The 23349-nt window shown below is 40.5% G+C and overlaps 1 protein-coding gene across 3 annotated transcripts in view; it reads right to left on the bottom strand.

Moving 5' to 3' along the window:
- LOC128698170 (BTB/POZ domain-containing protein 1) overlaps positions 1-23349 on the bottom strand; it is a 54951-nt gene that overhangs the window by 19530 nt on the left and 12072 nt on the right. For all 3 annotated transcript variants that reach the window (XM_053790272.2, XM_070098642.1, XM_053790273.2), the window contains exons 3-5: positions 9898-10119; positions 9622-9766; positions 7118-7296 (exon numbers count right to left, since the gene is read on the bottom strand). In XM_053790272.2, coding sequence (XP_053646247.1) covers positions 7118-7296; positions 9622-9766; positions 9898-10119 — 546 coding nt within the window. The remainder of the gene's footprint in view (positions 1-7117; positions 7297-9621; positions 9767-9897; positions 10120-23349) is intronic.

Below are 23349 nucleotides of genomic sequence, written 5' to 3'. Positions count from 1 at the left end.
CAGGGAGTGTGGAAGGGAGGCAAGGAGTGCAGCAAGCAGGCAGGCAGGGAGTGTAGCATGGAGGGAGTGTAGCAGGGAGGCAGGGAGTGTAGCAGGGAAACAGGGAGTGTGGAAGGGAGGCAGGGAGTATAGAAGGGAAACAGGGAGTGTGGAAGGGAGGCAGGGAGTGTAGCAGGCATGCAGGGAGAGTAGCAGGCATGCAGGGAGTGTAGCAGGCATGCAGGGAGTGTAGCAGGCATGCAGGGAGTGTAGCAAGCAGGGAGGGAAGTAACCCCAGAGAGGGCTTTGATACCTGAAGTTCTTAGGGAGGGGATTCCACTTCCAAACAATAATCAGTCCTCTCTGCCTCCTCCTCCATGTCTTCCATAAGCCAACAAGAGTCTTCAATAAAGATATGTAATAGTGATTTAAATGTTCATTTATTTGTTTTTAGTTCTCATTGTTTTGTGTATGTAAAACTATAATTAATCTTTAAAAAACGTATTTTTTGTTAATATTTTTGGGTGTCTGAAATGGATTTTTTTTTTTAAACAAGTCGGCCGTCTCCCACCGAGGCAGGGTGACCCAAAAAGAAAGAAAATCCCCAAAAAGAAAATACTTTCATCATCATTCAACACTTTCATCTCACTCACACATAATCACTGTTTTTACAGAGGTGCTCAGAACACAACAGCTTAGAAGCATATACGTATAAAGATACACAACATATCCCACCAAACTGCCAATATCCCGAACCCCTCCTTTAGAGTGCAGGCATTGTACTTCCCATTTCCAGGACTCAAGTCCGGCTATATAAAAATAACCAGTTTCCCTGAATCCCTTCACTAAATATTACCCTGCTCACACTCCAACAGATCGTCAGGTCCCAAATACCATTCGTCTCCATTCACTCCAATTGAACACACTCACGCATGCTTGCTGGAAGTCCAAGCCCCTCATCCACAAAACCTCCCTTACCCCTTCCTTCCAACCTTTTTGAGGATGACCTTTAACCCGCCTTCCTTCCCCTACAGATTTAAATGCTCTCCACGTCATTCTACTTTGATCCATTCTCTCTAAATGACCAAACCACCACAACAACCCCTCTTCTGCCCTCTGACTAATACTTTTATTAACTCCACACCTTCTCCTAATTTCCACACTTCAAATTTTCTGCATAATATTTACACTACACATTGCCCTTAGACAGGACATCTCCACTGCCTCCAACCGCCTCCTCGCTGCTGCATTCACAACCCAAGCTTCACACCCATATAAGAGTGTTGGTACTACTATACAGTGGACCCCCGCATACCGTCGCCATCACATAATGTACAATCCGCATACCGCTCGGTTTTATCGCAAAAATTTTGCCTCGCATACCACTCAAAAACCCGCTCACCGCTCTTTGTCCGAGACGCGTCCAATGTGCGCCCTTAGCCAGCCTCACATGTGCCGCCGGTGGCATTGTTTACCAGCCAGCCTCCGCGGTAACATCCAAGCATACAATCGGAACATTTCGTATTATTACAGTGTTTTTGGTGATTTTATCTGCAAAATAAGTGACCATGGGCCCCAAGAAAGCTTCTAGTGCCAACCCTACAGCAATAAGGGTGAGAATTACTATAGAGATGAAGAAAAAGATCATTGATAAGTATGAAAGTGGAGTGCGTGTCTCCGAGCTGGCCAGGTTGTATAATAAACCCCAATCAACCATCGCTACTATTGGTGGTACAGCTGCTGCTGCTGCTGTACCACCGTCAGCTGCTGCTGCTGCTGTAGCACCGTCAGCTGCTGCTGCTGTTGTACCACCGTCAGCTGCTGCTGCTGCTGCTGTAGTACCATCTGCTGCTGCTGTAGTACCGTCTGCTGCTGCTGTAGCATCGTCTGCTGCTGCTGTAGCACTGTCAGCTGCTGCTGCTGCTGTACCACCATCAGCTGCTGCTGTAGTACCATCTGCTGCTGCTGTAGTACCGTCTGCTGCTGCTGTAGCATCGTCTGCTGCTGCTGTAGCACTGTCAGCTGCTGCTGCTGCTGTACCACCGTCAGCTGCTGCTGCTGTAGTACCGTCTGCTGCTGCTGTAGTACCGTCTGCTGCTGCTGTAGCATCGTCTGCTGCTGCTGTAGCACTGTCAGCTGCTGCTGTAGTACCGTCTGCTGCTGCTGTAGCATCGTCTGCTGCTGCTGTAGCACTGTCAGCTGCTGCTGCTGCACCACCGTCAGCTGCTGCTGTAGTACCGTCTGCTGCTGCTGTAGCATCGTCTGCTGCTGCTGTAGCACTGTCAGCTGCTGCTGCTGCTGTACCACTGTCAGCTGCTGCTGTAGTACCGTCTGCTGCTGCTGTAGCATCGTCTGCTGCTGCTGTAGCACTGTCAGCTGCTGCTGCTGCTGTAGCACTGTCAGCTGCTGCTGCTGCTGCTGCTGTAGCACCGTTGTTGGTGTGGCTTATTGAGAATACCAAGAAACAATTAACCCCAGAGGATTTGCCACCCAGGATAACCCAAAAAAGTCAGTGTCATCGAAGACTGTCTAACTTATTTCCATTGGGGTCCTTAATCTTGTCTCCTAGGATGCAACCCACACCAGTCGACTAACACCCAGGTGAACAGGGAAAAATGCCTGGAACTAGTGCTCATATTGGTGAATTTAAAGCCAGCAAAGGTTGGTTTGAGAGATTTAAGAATTGTAGTGGCATACACAGTGTGATAAGGCCTGTTCTGGAAGAAAATGCCAAACAGGACCTACAGTACTCAGGAGGAAAAGGCACTCCCAGGACACAGTGTCTCATCAGTCATTGCTGCATCTTCAATAAAGGTAAGTATCATTTATTCTTCATTTAGTATAGGACATGCACAATATATATTGTGCATGTACTACTCTACTATTGTGCATGTATCCTTCTCTTTGTGTGTAGGAAAATGTATATTTCATGTGGTAAAATTTTTTTTTTCATACTTTTGGGTGTCTTGCACGGATTAATTTGATTTCCATTATTTCTTATGAGGAAAATTCATTCGCATACCAATCATTTCGCATAACAATGAGCCCTCTTGCAGGGATTAAAGTCGCTATGCGGGGGTCCACTGTACTTTCATACATTCCCTTCTTTGCCTCCATAGATAACATTTTTTGTCTCCACATATACCTCAACGCACCACTCACCTTTTTTCCCTGATCAATTCTATGATTAACCTCATCCTTCATAAATCCATTTGCTGACATGTCAACTCCCAAGTACAGCAGGGTCCCGCTTTACGGCGTTTCACTTTACGGCGTTCCGCTAATACGGTCATTTCAAATTATGACCAAAACTCGCTATACGGCTCCCCCCACCTGACTTTCTAATACGGTCACCACGCCCCACCCTGTTTGTTTACATTCTTCGTGAGCTCAGTAAGCACTAAGTCTCTCCATTTTGTCTGGAAACTCCAAAATTTCAAATGTTTTTAAGTTATTTCATATTTTATATATACAGTGGACCCCCGCATAACGATCACCTCCGAATGCGACCAATTATGTAAGTGTATTTATGTAAGTGCGTTTGTACGTGTATGTTTGGGGGTCTGAAATGGACTAATCTACTTCGCAATATTCCTTATGGGAACAAATTCGGTCAGTACTGGCACCTGAACATACTTCTGGAGTGAAAAAATATCGTTAACCGGGGGTCCACTGTACTCTGATAATTATACTTATGTATACCTGTACTTAAATAAACTTACATACTGTGCTGGCATGCAGGTACACATTAAAATCAGTAAGAGTGTCTTATGTCTCCAGACGTCATATTAGTAATGATAATAATAATCATCGAGTCTCATTTAAATGTCGTATATTACCTTAAATACACATTTTCATTAATCCATCTATGATATTTTTTCAAAATTATATAATAAACACGATACATAATATAAAAAGATGATAAATACACCCCACAATAGAATAAATAAACATAAATATGAGATGTGGTAGCAGACGACTTGCACAAGTGACGCCATATTAGAAATGATAATAATAATAATAATAATCACCGAGTCTCATTAAATGTTGTATATTACGTTAATATACACATTTTCATTAATCCATCCATGATATTTTTTTCAAAATTATATAATAAACACAATACATAACATAAAGATGATAAATACACCCTACAATAGAATAAATAAACATAAATATGAGATGTGGTAGCCAGATAACTTGTACAAGTGATGCCAAGAATAACATTTTCTCTAATCTAACATAAGAGAAAATGTGTTACTGGGAGTAACTGTAGAAAATTATTCCTTTCGTATGTATGTAAGTAAGTTTATTCAGGTATACACAAATACAGTTACATAGATTATCATACATAACAACATATGTGTAGAGAACCTAGGATAACCCAAAAAAGTCAGAGTGACTTATTTCCATTGCCTTCACTCAGAGCATCATTTCTTCTCAAAATGATGTTACATGAGAATGGGAGTGTTCTTCTTTATTTATTCTACCGTATCAATGTAGAGACAACCTGTACACAATGTAACTTGTACACAAACCAGACGTGTACACTTTGTTAACAAAACTTGCCTTCGCCTGGTTTGTTTACATAACTCTGCGCCTGTACTCTCTCATGCACTCATTCTTTCTCTCTCTCATTTATTTGTTTTATCTCATTTACTTACTCCTGACCCTACATTAAGACTACAAATATTTTAAGGTAAGTAATGAGTGAACTGTATATACATTTTATCGCTCTGGGATGCTTAAATGTAATAGAATATTATGTGTAGGTGGGTTGGCCTGGTATGGTAGCGCGGCTGACTACCATACATACAACACTTGATTTTTTACAATAAATACTACTCATCTCACCCTATATTTTAAGGTAAGTAATGAGTGAACTGTATATACATTTTATCGCTCTGGGATGCTTAAATATCATAGAATTGTAAGTGTGGGTGGGGTGGCCTGGTATGGTAGCCTGGCTGACTACCATACATACCACACTTGATTTCTTACAATAAATACTACTTGTCTCACCCTAGATTAAGACTATAAATATTTTAAGGTAAGTAATGAGTGCACTATGTGTGTATTGTACTTTTTTATTGTTTTTGATGTCTGGTTCTATTGCTAACTTAATATATGTTAGTGTAAACTTGTTATCTAGTGTTTGTATGCATTTATAAGTGGAAAAAAAGGGTGTTCCACTTTACGGCGGTAGCCTGGAACCTAACCAGCCGTATAAGTGGGGCCCTACTGTATCTAAAAACATTCACTTCTTCCATAGTTCTCCTCCCCAATTTGATATCCAATTTTTCTTTATCTAAATCATTTGATACCCTCATCACCTTACTCTTTTCTATGTTCACTTTCAACTTTACACACACACACAACTTATATTTACATTAATTCTTATGGGAAATACTATTGCTTTGAATTTAGGCCTTTTTGAATTTAGGCCAACCTTCTGGAATGGATTATGACTGATAGTCAGGGTTCCACTGTATTAAACCCTCATTTATTTTACATTCTCCATTAACATCAGGACTATTACCACTATAACTTGTTATTAATGACAACAAAACAAATGCTGCAATAATTATTAATAGTAGAGTCAACCTTCCCATTACCTATGCTCAACGAATGTGTGCAAAAAGTAATTTTGAATAACTATGGAAAAACTATTTGGAATAACTATGGAAAAACTCTGAAACTGCTTCACTTAACAACCTGGTCATACAATGACCTCATGCTAGGTGATGCTAGTAAATGGTCTCTATGACCTACTGCAAATTTAATTATTATTCATGGTGGATTAGTGCTTTTTCATCTTGCTACTTTTTAATATTTGGAATTATCAGACAATTGGCATTATCAAACATTGTCTTTCCCTCTTTACTGGTCTGTTATATCAAAGTTTTACTGTACTACTATCTTGGTCCACATATCAGGTTCTAATATAGGTGTATGTGGAAAAATGCTATTTGCTTAACCCTTAAACGGTCCAAACAAATCGATGTTCAAATTCGTATTGCTACAAAAGTAGATCTACTTTTTTTAACATATTTTCATATGTAACAAAAAAAAAATGTAGATAAAAGTTTTTTTTACACGTTTTCAAATGTAAAACAAAAAAGAAGATCTACATTTTTGTGGCATGCAAAGAGTACGTAACCTTTATTCGGCGCATGTACACACCCTCATTTACAGGCTATCTCCCCCAACCAGCGAACCAGGTTGCTACGAGTTGATGATGGGGCCCCGTCGTTCAACTAGTGATCAGGTTCTAGCCAATAAGAAGATGGTTTTGGCAATCGCAGAGGTTATGTGGGTACCACTCTCCTGTCTGCCCTTGTCATTTCCATTCTAGAGCTGGTTGAAGCACGGTCTGCTATCTTGTGGCTTCTATTTCTGCCTTGCTTACCATGGAGTGCACTATACTTATCACTGTACATAGTGTCCATATTGCTGTTCTAAATTGGTGAAGGATAATATAAGTCTAAACTTTTTCTGCTGTGTTTATTTTGCTCCCATTACACCCGGGATAACAGGCCATTTGGAATCCTGGGTTGTAATAATTTTTTTACATACTTTCAGATGTTGAAAAAACGTATATATACGTTTGGACCATTTAAGGGTTAAACCTCTTGTCTGGTCCCTATCTAGATTAAGTGGAAGTTAACAGTACTCTTTAAAAGTACTGTATTTTAGCAAGATTCACAGGAAGAAAAATAAGGGCAATAAGCAAGATGGAAAATTGTAAATTATCAATTTCTGCCACAGTGTCAATATTTTAGTAGCTAAAACTCGAATATTGCTACAGTGACAAGTGAACTGTGTAAATACAAAAGAAAATCAATAATACAACTTTTGTCATTCATTTAGTTAGATTTAAGTGATTTTTAGATAGAAATTAGATACATTTAGAGTAAAGGGAACTTACGTAATTTCAACGAAATTACCATAAGGAAAAGCTGAACAAAATTTCACGGTGCCCTCTGAAAAGGTGAAAACTATACAACAATATAGATATAGAACAGATAGATATGATCTGTGTAACAGCTCTATCAAAAAACTTAAAAAGTCACTTATTTAAATGCTTGGAAACTTACAGGATACTAATGCAAACAAAATGAATTCACCCAGGTATTACCTGACTGTTGCTTCAAAAAGCTTAGCCTCTCGAATTCGTAGTGTGTCTCGCTCAAGCACCAAGCACAAGGTGTTGCTGTCAATATCTGTAAAGCCCTCTGCTGCTAATGAGTCGGCTGTATTTTTATCTATTGTCTCCAGACACAAAGCTGCCAGTTGAGGTTCATCAAAAAGTCGGGCCTGGAAAAAAACAGGTAAATAACATACAACTGTTTATATACATGTATCTCACAACCCATTATAATTTGCATCTTAAGCTAAAAGCAGAAATTATTCAAAAGAAAAATTTATAGCACTTTGGTGCTATAATGGGTGTTTATATAACCTTTTTGAAGTATGAAAACTTGGTTTTCGCTGTCACAGGGACCACAGGACAAGTGCTTTGGAACAATGGCATACCTACTCCTACCTATTACTTACCTTTAATATCCCTGAGCTTCTAATAGCTCTGATAAGCCCCTGATTTACTACTGCAACAATAACTGGCACCAGAGTGGGGTTGTGCACATGCTGCAACTAGTCACCCACAACAACACAGTTGGCATCTACAAACAAGAAAACTATAAAAGATTTTACCCAGGTCTTTCATGGTCAGAAAGCTAAGCTTTTCATACTTAAAATTGCAGTATTTGTCCTAGCCTGTTTTCTCATCCTTAGCTGGGCTTGAGACTGAGAAAGGTGTGAGAGGAAGAAGAGAAAAGGAAGAGGGGTGAAGATTTAGTAGAGAAAAAGATAGAAGAAAAATGAAGATGGAGATAGGAGAACATGCTCAAACATTCATATCAAGTGTGTAGGGACCCACATATAACCTGCCGGCAGACTACACATTGTACAGGGCTCGTATTCATAATCTGCTATGTGAGTTTAATTAATACACACCAAGAAAAAGGAAATAAAAAGGAGAGAAGAAAAACAAAAAAGGAGAGAAGGGAAAGTAAAAAGAAAAGGAAAGAGACAAATTAAATTGAAGAGAGGGGAAAGAGGAGGTGAGGGGCAAGCAAGAAGAAAAAGGGTCAAAACACTCCAAATGCATTCCACCATTCCTCAGGTTCCACACCTTCAGTACTGAATGCAAAATATGGTTCTCCAGAAAGCCACAGTATATATGCTTTCCAGTACAGTATTATACATCACAGTTATGTCTACTGTGTAAGGGAGAATGTTTCGCATATAGTACTGGACGTTTTTTTTTTCAGTTCGCAGCTGTTACAAACCTGATGACTGGTTCCCTAGCCCTGCTCTTCTGAATAAATACAATTTTCTAAATAAAGGGGGACTGGACAGTCTATTGAACTTCCTATGAAAGAACAATTTCAGTCCAATAATATTTGATAATTTTGGTGGACTGAATAATAATTAAATTTTTTTTCCTTGATATGCTGAATTCACCTGGGCTAGCACTGATAACAAAAATGTTGATACAGCATTCACAAGTAATTAACAAATTAACTGCAAAAGTAAAAACATTATTTTTTTTATTACTTTTTATTATCACACTGGCCGATTTCCCACCAAGGCAGGGTGGCCCGAAAAAGAAAAACTTTCACCATCATTCACTCCATCACTGTCTTGCCAGAAGGGTGCTTTACACTACAGTTTTTAAACTGCAACATTAACGCCCCTCCTTCAGAGTGCAGGCACTGTACTTCCCATCTCCAGGACTCAAGTCCGGCCTGCTGGTTTCCCTGAACCCCTTCATAAATGTTACTTTGCTCACACTCCAACAGCACGTCAAGTATTAAAAACCATTTGTCTCCATTCACTCCTATCAAACACGCTCACGCATGCCTGCTGGAAGTCCAAGCCCCTCGCACACAAAACCTCCTTTACCCCCTCCCTCCAACCTTTCCTAGGCCGACCCCTACCCCGCCTTCCTTCCACTACAGACTGATACACTCTTGAAGTTATTCTGTTTCACTCCATTCTCTCCACATGTCCGAACCACCTCAACAACCCTTCCTCAGCCCTCTGGACAACAGTTTTGGTAATCCCGCACCTCCTCCTAACTTCCAAACTATGAAATCTCTGCATTATATTCACACCACACATTGCTCTCAGACATGACATCTCCACTGCCTCCAGCCTTCTCCTCGCTGCAACATTCATCACCCATGCTTCACACCCATATAAGAGCGTTGGTAAAACTATACTCTCATACATTCCCCTCTTTGCCTCCAAGGACAAAGTTCTTTGTCTCCACAGACTCCTAAGTGCACCACTCACCCTTTTCCCCTCATCAATTCTATGATTCACCTCATCTTTCATAGACCCATCTGCTGACATGTCCACTCCCAAATATCTGAATACATTCACCTCCTCCATACTCTCTCCCTCCAATCTGATATCCAATCTTTCATTACCTAATCTTTTTGTTATCCTCATAACCTTACTCTTTCCTGTATTCACTTTCAATTTTCTTCTTTTGCACACCCAAAAACATACAATCATAAATAACAGCCCTTCACAGGAGGATTAATAATTGCATTCTTCATACTGTACACCTACCTGAGTCAGAAGCATGAATGCATTATCCGAGGATAAATTGCGCTTAAGAAAGTCCACACAGGCTTGCTCAAGAGCAGGAACAGCATATTTTTTGGCTGTGTACAATACTGTCATCACAGTTTCGGGACCAATCTGAACCTCATCACTGTGGAAGTCAGAAAAGGTTAAAATCTAACTTTCATATAAACTTTCTGAATTTAAAGAAAATATTCATCCAGCTGAAAGGTTATGAAACTAGCCAAATTTAGTTGATGTTAAAAAGGAAAAATAGCTTACCTGTATAGGAATCGCAAGAGAGCAAGAAATGCCTGTGGTTCCACATCTGGCAATTCAATTTCCTCTTGATGAGTACTAAGATGCCCATTGAACATAGCATCAAATACAGCACTGCCAACTGCCAAAACAAACTTATGTGCAGGTATGCGTTGTCTTGAATCACCTTTACCCACCAGGAAATGAACATCACTGAGTATCTCGTTGTTGAATAGGAATGCAAATCTGTAATAAGGAAGAGTATTAACATTTATTATTCTACAGTACATTACTGATGTTTTTTCTTGTCTCATAAACACTCAGAATAACAGATATATCTTGCTACTTCTACATATAGGTTACACTACACATGCATGTCCACAAGTGTGTACACCTACCATCCGACTTACGACCTGCTCGACATACGACGACTCGACTTATGACCGTGTTTTTTATGCCAAATTTCTGGGAAATAAACAAGTGTTTGTGTTGTACACAGTGTTTATCCTAAACCTTACAGTATAAAATACAGTACTAACAGCAGAAAAAGTAAAGTAAAACATAAAATACCAAAATAAAATAAAAGTCATTACAAAAATGTTATGTTGATATTCAGTAGTAAAGTTCGACTTACGTTCATTTCGACTTACGACCGGTTTCTCGGAACCAAACTCGGTCGTAAGTCAGATGGTAGGTGTATTTACATATCCATCTGGGTTTTCTTCTATTTTCTTAATAGTTCTTGTCCTTTATTTCCTCTTATCTCCATGGGAAGTGGATAAGAATTCTTCCTCCATAAGCCTGTGTGTCATAAGAGCGACTAAAATGCCAGAAGCAAGGGGCTAGCAAGCCCTTCTCCTGTATAAGTTACTAAGTTTAAAAGAGAAACTTTCATTTCTCTTTTTACATCACCCTGCTTTGATACTTCTAGAATCGTGCCATCTTTGAGGTGTTGGCCTAAATGAGAAGCTTCCACAAATATCTGAACTATCTTCTAATGCTAATAATAATGAATAATTTGAATGTGTCATATAGACTTATGGTTTTTGGCATTACATAAATGAAGGAGTGAATGGAGACAAATGGTTTTTAATACTTGACGTGCTGTTGGAGTGTGAGCAAAGTAACATTTATGAAGGGGTTCAGGGAAACCGGCAGGCCGGACTTGAGTCCTGGAGATGGGAAGTACAGTGCCTGCACTCTGAAGGAGGGGTGTTAATGTTGCAGTTTAAAAACTGTAGTGTAAAGCACCCTTCTGGCAAGACAGTGATGGAGTGAATGATGGTGAAAGTTTTTCTTTTTCGGGCCACCCTGCCTTGGTGGGAATCGGCCAGTGTGATAATAATAATAATAATAAATGAAGCATTTACCTAAGTCCTTTTCTTTAGGATGTAAATTACAGAATAAAAATGCTGCAGGAGTGTCAACTGTTTGTGAAAATGAAAAAAAAAATTTGTCAGTGGCTGTAAAAATGGGAATATAAAATGGACATTCAACAGGCTTATGCATCACTGGAGTGAGTGAAGGTAATTGGTTTTATGGCTAAGTGCAAATGGGGAAGAGCAATGTAACATTTATGAAGGGATTCAGGGAAACAGGTTAGCTAGACTCAAGTCCTGGAGGTGATGTTACAGTTCAGAGGGTTATCTGAACTGTGATATCAGAATGATACCAGAAAGACAGTGATTGAATGAATGAATGAATGACAGTGATAATGTTTCTTCTTTGCTGGGTTATTCAACCTTAACCCTTTACTGAACAGGTATAGATTTTTCTTAAACTAAATGCATGTTGCAATGTGCATTCATCCCCCATCCAGCATCGTTGAGTTCCCATTTTCTATTTCTGACCAATCACAGGGCTTCTACGAGACTCAAGAAATCGTAATGACACGATTGCAAACAAACCATACCCCTGGCCGGGATTGAACCCGCGGTCATAGCGTCTCAGAACTCCAGCCCGTCGCGTTAGCCACTAGACCAGCTAGCCACAATAAGATTCATCCAACTAGGTATATTTCTACACCATAGGAAGGTTAGCACAGGCACCTCTGTGACCACAAATGCAAGTTTTTACAGACGAATCTCCAGCTAGCGTGGCCGTGACGAACTCTAGCTCAAGTTCCTTCACTGCCGTCAACATGACTCAAGAAATCGTAATGACATGATTGCAAACAAACCATACCCCCGGCCGGGATTGAACCCGCGGTCATAGAGTCTCAAAACTCCAGCCCGTCGCGTTAGCCACTAGACCAGCTAGCCAAATATACCTAGTTGGATGAATCTTATTGTGGCTAGCTGTTCTAGTGGCTAACGCGACGGGCTGGAGTTTTGAGACTTTATGACCGTGGGTTCAATCCCAGCCGGGTGTATGGTTTGTTTGCAATCGTGTCATTACGATTTCTTGAGTCATGTTGACGGCAGTGAAGGGACTTGAGCTAGAGTTCGTCACGGCCACGCTAGCTGGAGATTCGTCTGTAAAAACTTGCATTTGTGGTCACAGTGGTGCCTGTGCTAACCTTCCTATGGTGTAGAAATATACCTAGTTGGATGAATCTTATTGTGGCTAGCTGGTCTAGTGGCTAACGCGACGAACTGAGAATTTGAACATGACATAGCGTCAATCGGCCGAAATATGTTTGTTCAGATCGGTCATTAATTTCTTGAGTCATGTTGATGGCAGTGAAGGGACTTGAGCTAGAGTTAGTCCAGCCACGCTAGCTGGAATTCGTCTGTAAAACTTGCATTTGTGGTCACAGAGGTGCCTGTGCTAACCTTCCTATGGTGTAGAAATATACCTAGTTGGATGAATCTTATTGTGGCTAGCTGGTCTAGTGGCTGCGACGGGCTGGAGTTTTGAGACTCTATGACCGCGGGTTCAATCCCGGCCGGGGTATGGTTTGGCTTCTACGAGTCTCTCCAACTAAGTAGAGTGGTGCCCTTACTTCCCATTGGTTGGGAGACAAAAATATGGTGAGTGGGTAAACCTGTTTTTCTGCTGAATTTATCCTCATATAGTATTCTCAAATTTCACCACTTCACAATGTCAGAAAAGTTTTTCTCTCCCAAACCAGCTATATCCTCCCCCAGGCTGGGTGAACTACTAAAAAAGAAAAAGTTTCTCTCTTCTTAAATTTAGTAATTTTATACGGGGGAAGGGTTACAAACTCCTTTTTCCCATCTTTTTAAAGTCCCCTTTTTGAAACATGGTTTATGGAGGAAGAATTATTTTCCCACTCTCCCATGGAGAAAAGAGGAAATAAACAAGAAAAAGAACTAGTAAAAAAAATAAAAAAGAAAATCCAGGGGGAAATTCTTTTTTTTTTTTTTTTTTTCAACAAGTGGCCGTTTTCCCACCAAGGCGGGGTTTTGACCCAAAAAAAAAAAACCCCCAAAAAGAAAATATTTTCCCCCAGATATAATTAAAATTTTAAAATCCCCCCAAACTCCCTTCCCAAACCACTCCTTTTAAAGGGGTGCGGGCATTGTCCCCATTTCCAGGACCCCAAGCCCGACTATGAAAATAACCCTTTTCCCCGGGAATCCCATAAATTTACCCTCCCCTCCAACAGATCGTGGGCCCCAAGTATCATTTGTCTCCTTTCCCTCCTATCTAACAGGGCTCATCCCCACGCTTGCGGGAAGCCCAACCCTCCCCACCCTTTACCCCCTCTTTCCAACCCTTTAGGGGCGACCCTCCCTTTTTCCCTTTCCCCCTAAAATTTTTGTTTTTGCCCTTCTACTTTGACCCATTCTTTTGGCGAAACCACCTCAAAAACCCCCCTCTTCTGCCCCCCCAAACCTAATTTTTTTATTAACCCACCCCTTTCCCTAATTTCCACCTCAGTTTTTTGCATAATTTTTACCCCAAAATTCCCCTTGAAAAACATCCCCACTAAAACCCGTCTCCTCGCTCCTGCTTTTTCCCCAACTTCACATCCATATAAAATTTTTAAATTTTACTTTCTCCCCCTTTCCCCCTTCTTTGCCTCCTAAAATTTTAAGTTTTTGGCTAAAATATCCTCACCCACCACTCCCCTTTTTTCCCTCATCAATTTTTGATTAACCTCACCCTTTCCCATAAATCCACCCCCGGACCCGTCAACTCCCAATTTTAAAACTTACTTCTTATACTCCTCCCCCCCAATTTTTTTATCAATTTTCTTTCAAATTTTGATCCCCTCACCCACCCTTATTTTTCCTATGTTTATTTTCCAACTTTCTTTCCACACATTCAAAAACTCCCTCCTTTAAATTTTCTTTCAAACCCCAACAGTATCATCAGAAAAATTAGTCAATTCCCTTTTTAAATTTTGGGTTCCCCCTTTTAATCCCCCCCCCCGAACCCCCTAGCATTTCTTTTTTTCCCCTCTATAAAAAATTTAAAAAAACCATGGGGGGCATTAAAAATCCCTGTCTAAGACCTTTTTTTCCGAAGTATTCTCCTCTCTTCTACACACCCTAACCTGGGCCTCACTTCCTCAAAAAAGCTTTTTTACAGCTTTTGAACTTACCCCCTATTCCATAAACTTTTTATCTGCCACTTTCCCCCCTACCCCTCTACATTTTTCAAAATTTCCAAAAATCAAAAAATTTCCCCTACCTTTATCTAAATACTGTTCCCCTTTAAAATGCTTCAATGTAAACACTTGATCCCCTCCCCACTCTGGGGCCTCCTTGTCATCCTTAATTCTCATTCTGTCTTATTAATTTTTTCCCAATTATAACCCTCCCGTATACTTTTTTTTTTAGTAATTTTTCCCCCCATAATTTTTTCTTTTTTTCCCCCTTTTCCCCTTTTATAAAAAAGGAATATACATGCTCTCTGCCAACCCCAAAGGTACCTTCCTTTTTCCCTTACTTTTAAATTAAAAAAATTTCCAAATAAACTATATAATTTTTTATCACTTTTTATTTGTTGTTAATTTTAAATTAAATTTTTAAACCAGCCAATGTTTTGCATAGAAAAATGGCTTTGGAAATTTCTATCTTACCTGTATTTTTTTGTACCTCTGTATGTTGCTAAAATTTTTTTTAAAATAAATAAATAAATAAAATAAATAAATTTTCCCCCCTGTTTTTAAAATTTTTTCCATTAATCCCCCCATTTTCGGCCTCTTTACCCCCTTTCTTTTCCCGTTGCCCCCCGTACCCCCACCACATTTAAATTCCCTATTTTTTCCTCCAAAAAGATGGTATCCCCCGGGAAAGTGCCGTTACCACCCCCTTTCTTCCTCAACATTTTTTCCCTAAAAATTTCTTATCTACCTGCCCCCCCTCCTCCCCATCTAGTAACCCCCCTACTCTGTTTTTGGCCCAAATCCATATTTTCCCTAGGCTTTCTTAATTGAAACTCACCCCAAAATTTTTTTCTTATTTTCTTTAAAAATTTTTGGTTTTTTCCCTTCCCCCCCTTTTTCTCTGCTCCCCTTTTTGCACTCTCCCCACCACTCTCTTTTTTTTTTCTCTCCATATTCTACTTTCCTTTTCACTTTGAAAAACCTTTTAAAAAGCTCCCTTTTTTCCTCTTTATCACCCCCTTTTCCCATCATTCCCCCAATCCTCCTCCCTCCCCCCCCACCCTCCTAAAACCCCAAGCTTCCCCCACATTCTAATACTGCATTTTAAAACTTTTCCCAACCCTCTTCCCCCACTACTCATTTTTGCACTATCCATTTCTTGAAATTGGTTATATATTTTTTCCCTCTCCCTTGTTTATACACTTTCCCTCCCTCTTACTTGTTTTTGCCACCTTCCTTTTTTCCCATCTACCTCTTCCCTCTAACTGTAGCTACAAACTAAAAAAATGATAAAAAAATATATCAGTTGCCCCTCTATAAACTTTGTACACCCCTGGGGGCCTCCCTTAACCCTTTTTACCCCACCAATCTAACCCCTTAACCTATTTTTCATTTTTCCCATCCTTCCTGTTTATTTTTTCTATCTTTTATAAAAATGTACCTGTTCAAATTTCTTTCTGAAATAATTTAAAATACATTTTTTTCCCACCCAAAAATTTACCCCCTACTCCTCCATAACTTTTTCCCCATTTTGGCATTAAACCCCCAAACCACCATTGCCCCACACTTGTTTCCCAAATTTTCCCCAGCATTCCTAAACTTTTTAATCTCTCTCCCCCCTCTACACTTCTCTCTTCTCCAGGGACATCCCGCACTTAACCCCATTTTTCACCCAATCTTTATTTTACCCCCAAATCCTTAATTTATCATTTCAAGTCCCTTTTTTCCTTTCCATCATCCTTCAACATTTTTTTCTCCCTTTTTTGGGCTCAACTTTTTTTTAAATTTCAACCCCCATTTTTTCCTCTCATTGAAACCTCCCACCCCCTTCAGCTTTGTTTCACTTAAAGCCAGGACAGGGGGTTTTCTTCTCATTCAAAACTCCACAATCATCTTTTTCTTATCTTTTTAACTTTTACCGTTCAGACCCCCCATTTTGGGCAATTTTTTCTTCTTCTTATTTTTTTTAAATAATCTTTACAAAAAAGGGGTTACTAGATTTTTCCCCGGCTTTTTTATTGATTTTTACAACCCCCAAATTTCAGAAAGTTTTAAAAATTCCATTTCCCCCAATGGATATAAAAGGAAAAAGTAATAAGACCAGAAACTATTTTTTTATTATCACACCGGTGATTCCCACCAAGGCAATTTGGCCCAAAAAAAAAACTTTCCCTCATCATTCACTCCCCTCCCCGTCTTTTAAGGGTTTCTTTACACTACAGTTTTAAGCTGCAAATTCACCCCTCCTTGGGTGCAGGCCCGTCCCACCTCTCCCGGACTCAAGTCCCGGCCCGCCCGGTTTTCCCGAAACCCTTCATAAATGTTACCCTTTTCTCACGCCCCCTCCAAAGCCCCTCAAGTATTAAAAAACCCTTTTTTCTCCATTCCCCTCCTATCAAAACCAGGGTCCCCCCCTTCTGGAAGTCCCAAACCCCCCACTTTTCCAAAACCTCCCCTTTTCCCCTCCTCCCCCCCCTAGGCCGGCCCCTCCCCGCCTTCCCCACTACAGACCGGAAAACTCTTGAGTCATTCTGTTTGCCCATTCTCTCACCCTGTCCAAAAACCCCCTCAACAACCCTTTAGCCCCCTGGACCAAAATTTTTGGGAATCCCTTTTTTCCTCCCAACTTTAAACCCCACAATTCCCCTGCATTATATTCACACCCCCACATTGCCCTCAGACCCATCTCCCCTGCCCCCCCTTTTCCCCGCTGCAACATTCATCACCCCCCTTCCCCCTTTTAAAGCGTTGGTAAACTATCTCTCATACATTTTCCCCCCTTTTGCCTCCAGGACAAAAATTCTTTTTTTTCCACCCGACTCCTAAGGGGGCCCCCCTCACTTTTCCCTCATCAATTTATGATTCCCCCTCATCTTTTTACTTGAACCCATCCCTTTTTCAAGTCCCTCCCAAATATTTAATCGTTCACCTCCCCCCCCCTCTCCTCCAATCTGATATTCAATCTTTCATCACCTAATCTTTTTTTATCCTCCCCCAAAATTTACTCTTTCCCCGTATTCACCTTTAATTTTTTTCTTTTTCACACCCCACCAAATTCATCCCCCAATCTCCAACTTCTCTTCAGAATCTCCCAAAAGCACAGTGTCATCAGCAAGAGCAGCTGGACAACTCCCCCTTTTTGTGTGATTCTTTTTCTTTTAACTCCCCGCCTCCCCCCCAAAACCCCGTTTTTCTTCTCTTACAACCCCATCTATAAAAAATTAAAAAAACCAGACATCCCCATCCTTGTCTAAGGCCCCCGCCAAATGGGGAAAAAATTTCCCCCCACATTCTCTAAAGGGGCCTCCCCTATCCCCAAAACCCCTTCCCGCCCAGTAACCTACCTCCTAACCCTTTCACTTGCAACATCTGCCCATTGCCCCCCCATCCCACCTTATCCCCTTTTTCCAAAAACCCCCAAAAAACAAAAACCCCTTTGCCTTTATCTAAAACCCGTTCATTTTTGTTTCTGTAAACACCTGGGGGCCCAAAACCCCCTACCTTTCCTAAAACCTCCTTGTTCATCTGCTATCCTATTCTCCTCTTATCTTAAATTTTTTCAATTATCTCTACCATACACTTTACCAATTTTCCCCAACAGACCTTTTCCCCCATAATTTTTTCACTCTCTTTTTTCCCCCTTTTCCTTTATCAAAGGAACTATCTCTCAAAACCCCAAATTCCCTACCCCCTTAACATTTATTAAATAATTTCCCCCTCCAAAAATATATCCCCACCTGGTTTTAAAATTTCTATCTTTATCCCCTCAATCCCGGCTGCCTTTCCCCCCTTTTATTTTACCTACTGCCTCCCCGAAATTCCCCCCCCTCCTGGTCTTCCTCCTCCTAAAATGTTTTCCCCCTTCCCCACCACAAATCCCCCCCTATCTTCATCCAAAATTTTAAAAAATTCCTCAAAATATTCCTTCCCTCTTCCCAATACCTCCCAACTCTTTTAATAACTCTCCTCTCCCATTTTTTAAAATTAAAATCCAATTTTTTCTCTAGGCTTTCTTAACTTGTTAATCTCCTCCCAAAACTTTTTTTTATTTTCCCAACCCAAATTTTTGTTTTTTAAACCCACTCTCTCATTGCTCTCTTTTTTCATTTGCTTTAAAACCCCTTAACTTCTCCCCTTTTTTCCATATACTCTTCCCTCCTTGTCACTTCTACTTTGTAAAAAAATTTCATATGCTAACTTTTTTTCCTCCCACCCCTTTACATCATCATTCCTGTCCTCCCCCCCTTCCCGCCCTTTCCTGAACCAAGGGTTCCTGCTGAACACTCTAACCTTTTTTTTTTAAACCCTACCCTCTTGACCCCATTGCTATGTCTCATTAGCCCATCCCATCCCCCAATACTGATATCTTACCTAACTCCTCCCCTTTTGTTTATAAACCTTCACCCTCCCCTCTTCCCCGATGTTCTAAACTCCTTTTCCCACCCTTTTTTTTCTCCAATTTTGCTTTTCAACCCAGAAAATGATCCAATATCTGGGCCCCCCCTATAAACAAAGTTTTCCTGGAATCTATAACAGTCTTTTTTCTAAATCCAAAACCAACCCCAATACTGTCATTTTTCCCTTTTCATCATATGTGTTTCTTATTTATCCTCTTTTTTTTTAAAAAATGTTTACCTATAACTAAACCCCCCTTTTTAAAAGGGGTTAATCAAAGGGGCTCCCATTATCATTTACACCTGGGAAAAAATTTAAAACCCCCTCTAAAAAATTTCTCCCACTTTTGCATTTTAAATCCCCCACCCTTTACTCCCCTCACTTTGGGTTTAAATCCCATCCATCCCCATTTTTAAAATTTAAAAACAAAGCTCAGATGAGTGTGTATAAAAAAAACGTGGAGAGATTTTTGGGGGTGTTAAGTGAAAGTTGGGCCCTTTTTAACCCAAATGGGGGTAATTGTGGGAGGGGACTTTAATTAAAGGGGCTTTTTTGAGGAGTTGTGGTTAAATTAAATTTGGGGGCCAGGTGTAAAAAATATTAGGGGCCCCTTTTTTGTTTTGGTTAGAAAGGGGGTTTTGTTATGGGGAATACATATTTTTTAAAAAAAAGAGGATAAATAAGTATACGATATGATGTGGGGCGGAAAAACCGGGGGTTTTTTGGATTATGTATTGGTAGATAAAAAACTGTTAGTAGACTTAGGATGTACATGTTTATGGGGGCCCCAGATATATCAATCCCCTTTCTAGTTGTAGCTTACTGAGGGGTAAAAAAGGGAGATGGGATACAAAAGGGGAATAGAAGCCCTCCCGGGAAAAAAGGGGGGTGAAAAGGTTTTTAAACTAAAAAAGGGGGCAGTTAATTTTAAAATATAAACGGGTATTGGAGGATAAAATGGGCTAATGAGGGATGGGCAATGAAGAAGGGTATGGGGGGGGTTTAAAATGTAGTGTTAGAGGGGTTCGGGGAAATTTGTGGGTTTAAAGGGGAAGGGGGGTGCAGGGAAGGGAAAAGGGGCGATTGGGTGGAATGATGATGTTAAAAAAGAGTAGTAAAAGGGGAAAAAGTTGGGAAAGGAAGTTTTTCAAAATGGGAAATGATTCAGGGGGAGAAAAAATTTTTGGAGAAAAGAGAAGGTTAAAAGAGTGGTGAAGCAATGTAAAAAAGGCAAATGAGAGGAAAAAGGGTTTAGGGTTTATCCCAAAAAATTTTTTTGAAAATAAAAAAAAAAGTTTTGGGGGAAGTTAACAAGGGTTGAAAGCCCCAAAAAACAAATGGTTTTAGTTAAAAATAGGAGGGAATTATTAAATGGGGGTTAAAAAGGGGTTTTGGGGAAAATGGAAGAATATTTTGAAAATTGTTAAATGTTGGTGAAGATAGGGGGGGCTGGATTTGTGTATAGGGGGAAAGGGGGGAAAAAAACTTGTAAAAGGGTGAGGGAAAAAGCCAGTTTGTGAGTTTTGGGGGGAAATTAGTGAGGCAGTAAGGGAAAATGAAAGGGGGTAAGGCAACCGGGTTTATGGGGTAAAGATAGGGGAAAAGTTAAAAACAGGTGGGGATATAGTTTTGGGTGGTTTGAATTTTTTTAATAAATGTATGGGAAAAATAAGGTACCCGAAGGGGTTGGAGGGGAAAAATTTCATGGGTTTCCCTTTTAAAGGCAAAGGGGTAAAAAAGAGTGCAAAAAGGGAAGGGGATAAGTCTGTTAGTGTCCTGAAAAAATTGTAGGGTAGAGTTATAATTGAAAAATTAAGAATAAGGGGGAGAATAGGTAGCAGATGAACAAGGCTTTGGAAAAGGTAGGGGGTGTGGGGGGCCAGGTGTTTACAGTGAAACATTAAGTGCAGTTTTGGGGGTGGCAAAAAGAGGTCTTTGTGGCATTTTGGTTTGGAAAAAGGCATATGAGGGGATGGATGGGGAATGTGCAATTTCAAGTGTTGGGGGAGGTGGTTCAAAAAGCAGTGGGGGTTTTTTACGGGATATGGGGCTAAAGTTAATTTGGGAAAAAGGAAATTTTTCCCCCAGTAAAGGTGGGCCTTGACAAGGATGTTTTGATGTCACCGTGGTTTTTAATATTTTATAGAGGGGTTGAAGAAATAAATCGGGGGTTTTGGGCAAGGGGGGGTTTAAAAGATAAAGAACACACACAAAGTGGGAGTTGTCACAGCTTTTTTTGCATGCCCTTTTCTCTTGGGAGTTCTGAAGAAGTTAGAGATTGGTGGATGTTTTGGGAAAGGGTGCGAAAAGAAAATTAAAAATGAATGGAAAACCTAGGAAGGGTTGGAGGGAGGGGGTAAAGGAGGTTTTGTGTGCGAGGGGCTTGGACTTCCAGCAGGCATGCGTGAGCGTGTTTGATAGGAGTGAATGGAGACAAATGGTTTTTAATACTTGACGTGCTGTTGGAGTGTGAGCAAAGTAACATTTATGAAGGAATTCAGGGAAACCGGCAGGCCGGACTTGAGTCCTGGAGATGGGAAGTACAGTGCCTGCACTCTGAAGGAGGGGTGTTAATGTTGCAGTTTAAAAACTGTAGTGTAAAGCACCCTTCTGGCAAGACAGTGATGGAGTGAATGATGGTGAAAGTTTTTCTTTTTCGGGCCACCCTGCCTTGGTGGGAATCGGCCGGTGTGATAATAAAAAAAAAATGTATGTGTAGTGTGACCTAAGTGTAAGTAGAAGTAGCAAGACGTACCTGTAATCTTGCATATTTATGAGACAGACAAAAGACACAAGCAATCCTACCATCATGTAAAACAATTACAGGCTTTCATTTTACACTCACTTGGCAGACGGTAGTACCTCCCTGGGTGTTTGCTGTCTACCAACCTACTACCTACTTGTACATGCATGTGTGGTATGACCTAAGAGTAAATAGAAGTAGCAAGACATACATGAAATCTTGCATGTTTATGTGACAGAAAAAAACACCAGCAATCCTACCATCATGTAAAACAATTACAGGTCTCTGTTTTACACTCACTCGGCAGGACAGTAGTACCTCCCTGGGTACTTGCTGTCTGCCAACCTACTACCTAGAATGTCAGTAAGTATTTTCTTTTATTTCTAGTGCAAAAATAAAGGTGTGAGGCATGTTCAGATTTACAGTCTCTCCTCACTAAACGATGGAGTTCCATTACTAAGAGTAGGTTGCTAAACGAATTAGTCATTAAGTGAGGAGCATACTATACTGGTAGTGGGTTTGTGTCAACTATTTTTACATATTGTTTTAATGTCACCTTTGCACCATATATAACATTTTTAGTATAGAGTGGACCCTCGCCTAACGAACGCATTGCATAACGTTAAATCCGCCTAGCGATACATTTTAACGCAAAATTTTTGCCTCAGCTAGCGCTAAAAAACTCGCTCAACGCAATTCATTCGAAACGCATCCACGTGCGGCCTGAGCCCGCCTCACTTGTTCCGTGGGTGCCAGTGTTTAAAAGCCAGCCACCGCAGTTGCTTCCAAGCATACAATCAGAACATTTCATATTATCACAGCCTTTTTAGTGATTGCACCTGCAAAATAAGTCACCATGGGTCCCAAGAAAGCTTCTAGTGCCAACCCTACAGCAAAAAGAGTGAGAATTACTATGGAGATGAAGAAAGAGATCATTGCTAAGTATGAAAGTGGAGTGCGTGTCTCCGAGCTGGCCAGGTTGTACACAAAACCCCAATGAACCATCGCTACTATTGTGGCCAAGAAAACGGCAATCAAGGAAGCTGTTCTTGCCAAAGATGCAACTGTGTTTTCGAAACAGAGATCGCAAGTGATAGAAGATGTTGAGAGACTGTTATTGGTGTGGATAAATGAAAAACAGATAGCAGGAGATAGCATCTCTCAAGTGATCATATGTGAAAAGGCTAGGAAGTTGCATGACGATTTAATTAGAAAAATGCCTACAACTAGTGATATGCGAGTGAATTTAAGGCCAGCAAATGTTGGTTTGAGAGATTTAAGAATCGTAGTGGCATACATAGTGTGATAAGGCATGGTGAGGCTGCCAGTTCGGACCACAAAGCGGCTGAAAAATATGTGCAGGAATTCAAGGAGTACATAGACAGTAAAGGACTGAAACCTGAACAAGTGTTTAATTGTGACAAAACAGGCCTGTTTTGTGTACTGTTTTGGAAGAAAATGCCAAACAGGATCTACATTACTCAGGAGGAAAATGCACTCCCAGGACATAAGCCTATGAAAGACAGGCTTACTCTGTTGATGTGTGCCAATGCTAGTGGTGATTGCAAAGTGAAGCCTTTATTGGTGTATCACTCTGAAACTCCCAGTGTTCAGGAAAAACAATGTCCTCAAGCTAATTTGTGTGTACTGTGGATGGCAAATAGTAAGGCATGGGTCACTAGGGACTTTTTCTATGAATGGTTACACCATGCATTTGCCCCCACTGTGAAAAATTACCTAACTGAAAAGAAATTAGGCCTTAAGTGCCTCCTGGTATTAGACAATGCTCCTGGTCATCCTTCAGACGTGGCAGAGCGAC

Source organism: Cherax quadricarinatus, chromosome 63 (genome assembly GCF_038502225.1).
Source record: "Cherax quadricarinatus isolate ZL_2023a chromosome 63, ASM3850222v1, whole genome shotgun sequence".
In the NCBI taxonomy this organism is placed as follows: Eukaryota; Metazoa; Arthropoda; class Malacostraca; order Decapoda; family Parastacidae; genus Cherax; species Cherax quadricarinatus.
Note: the sequence above shows the minus strand (reverse complement) of the source record. Positions and strands in the feature narration are given on the sequence as shown.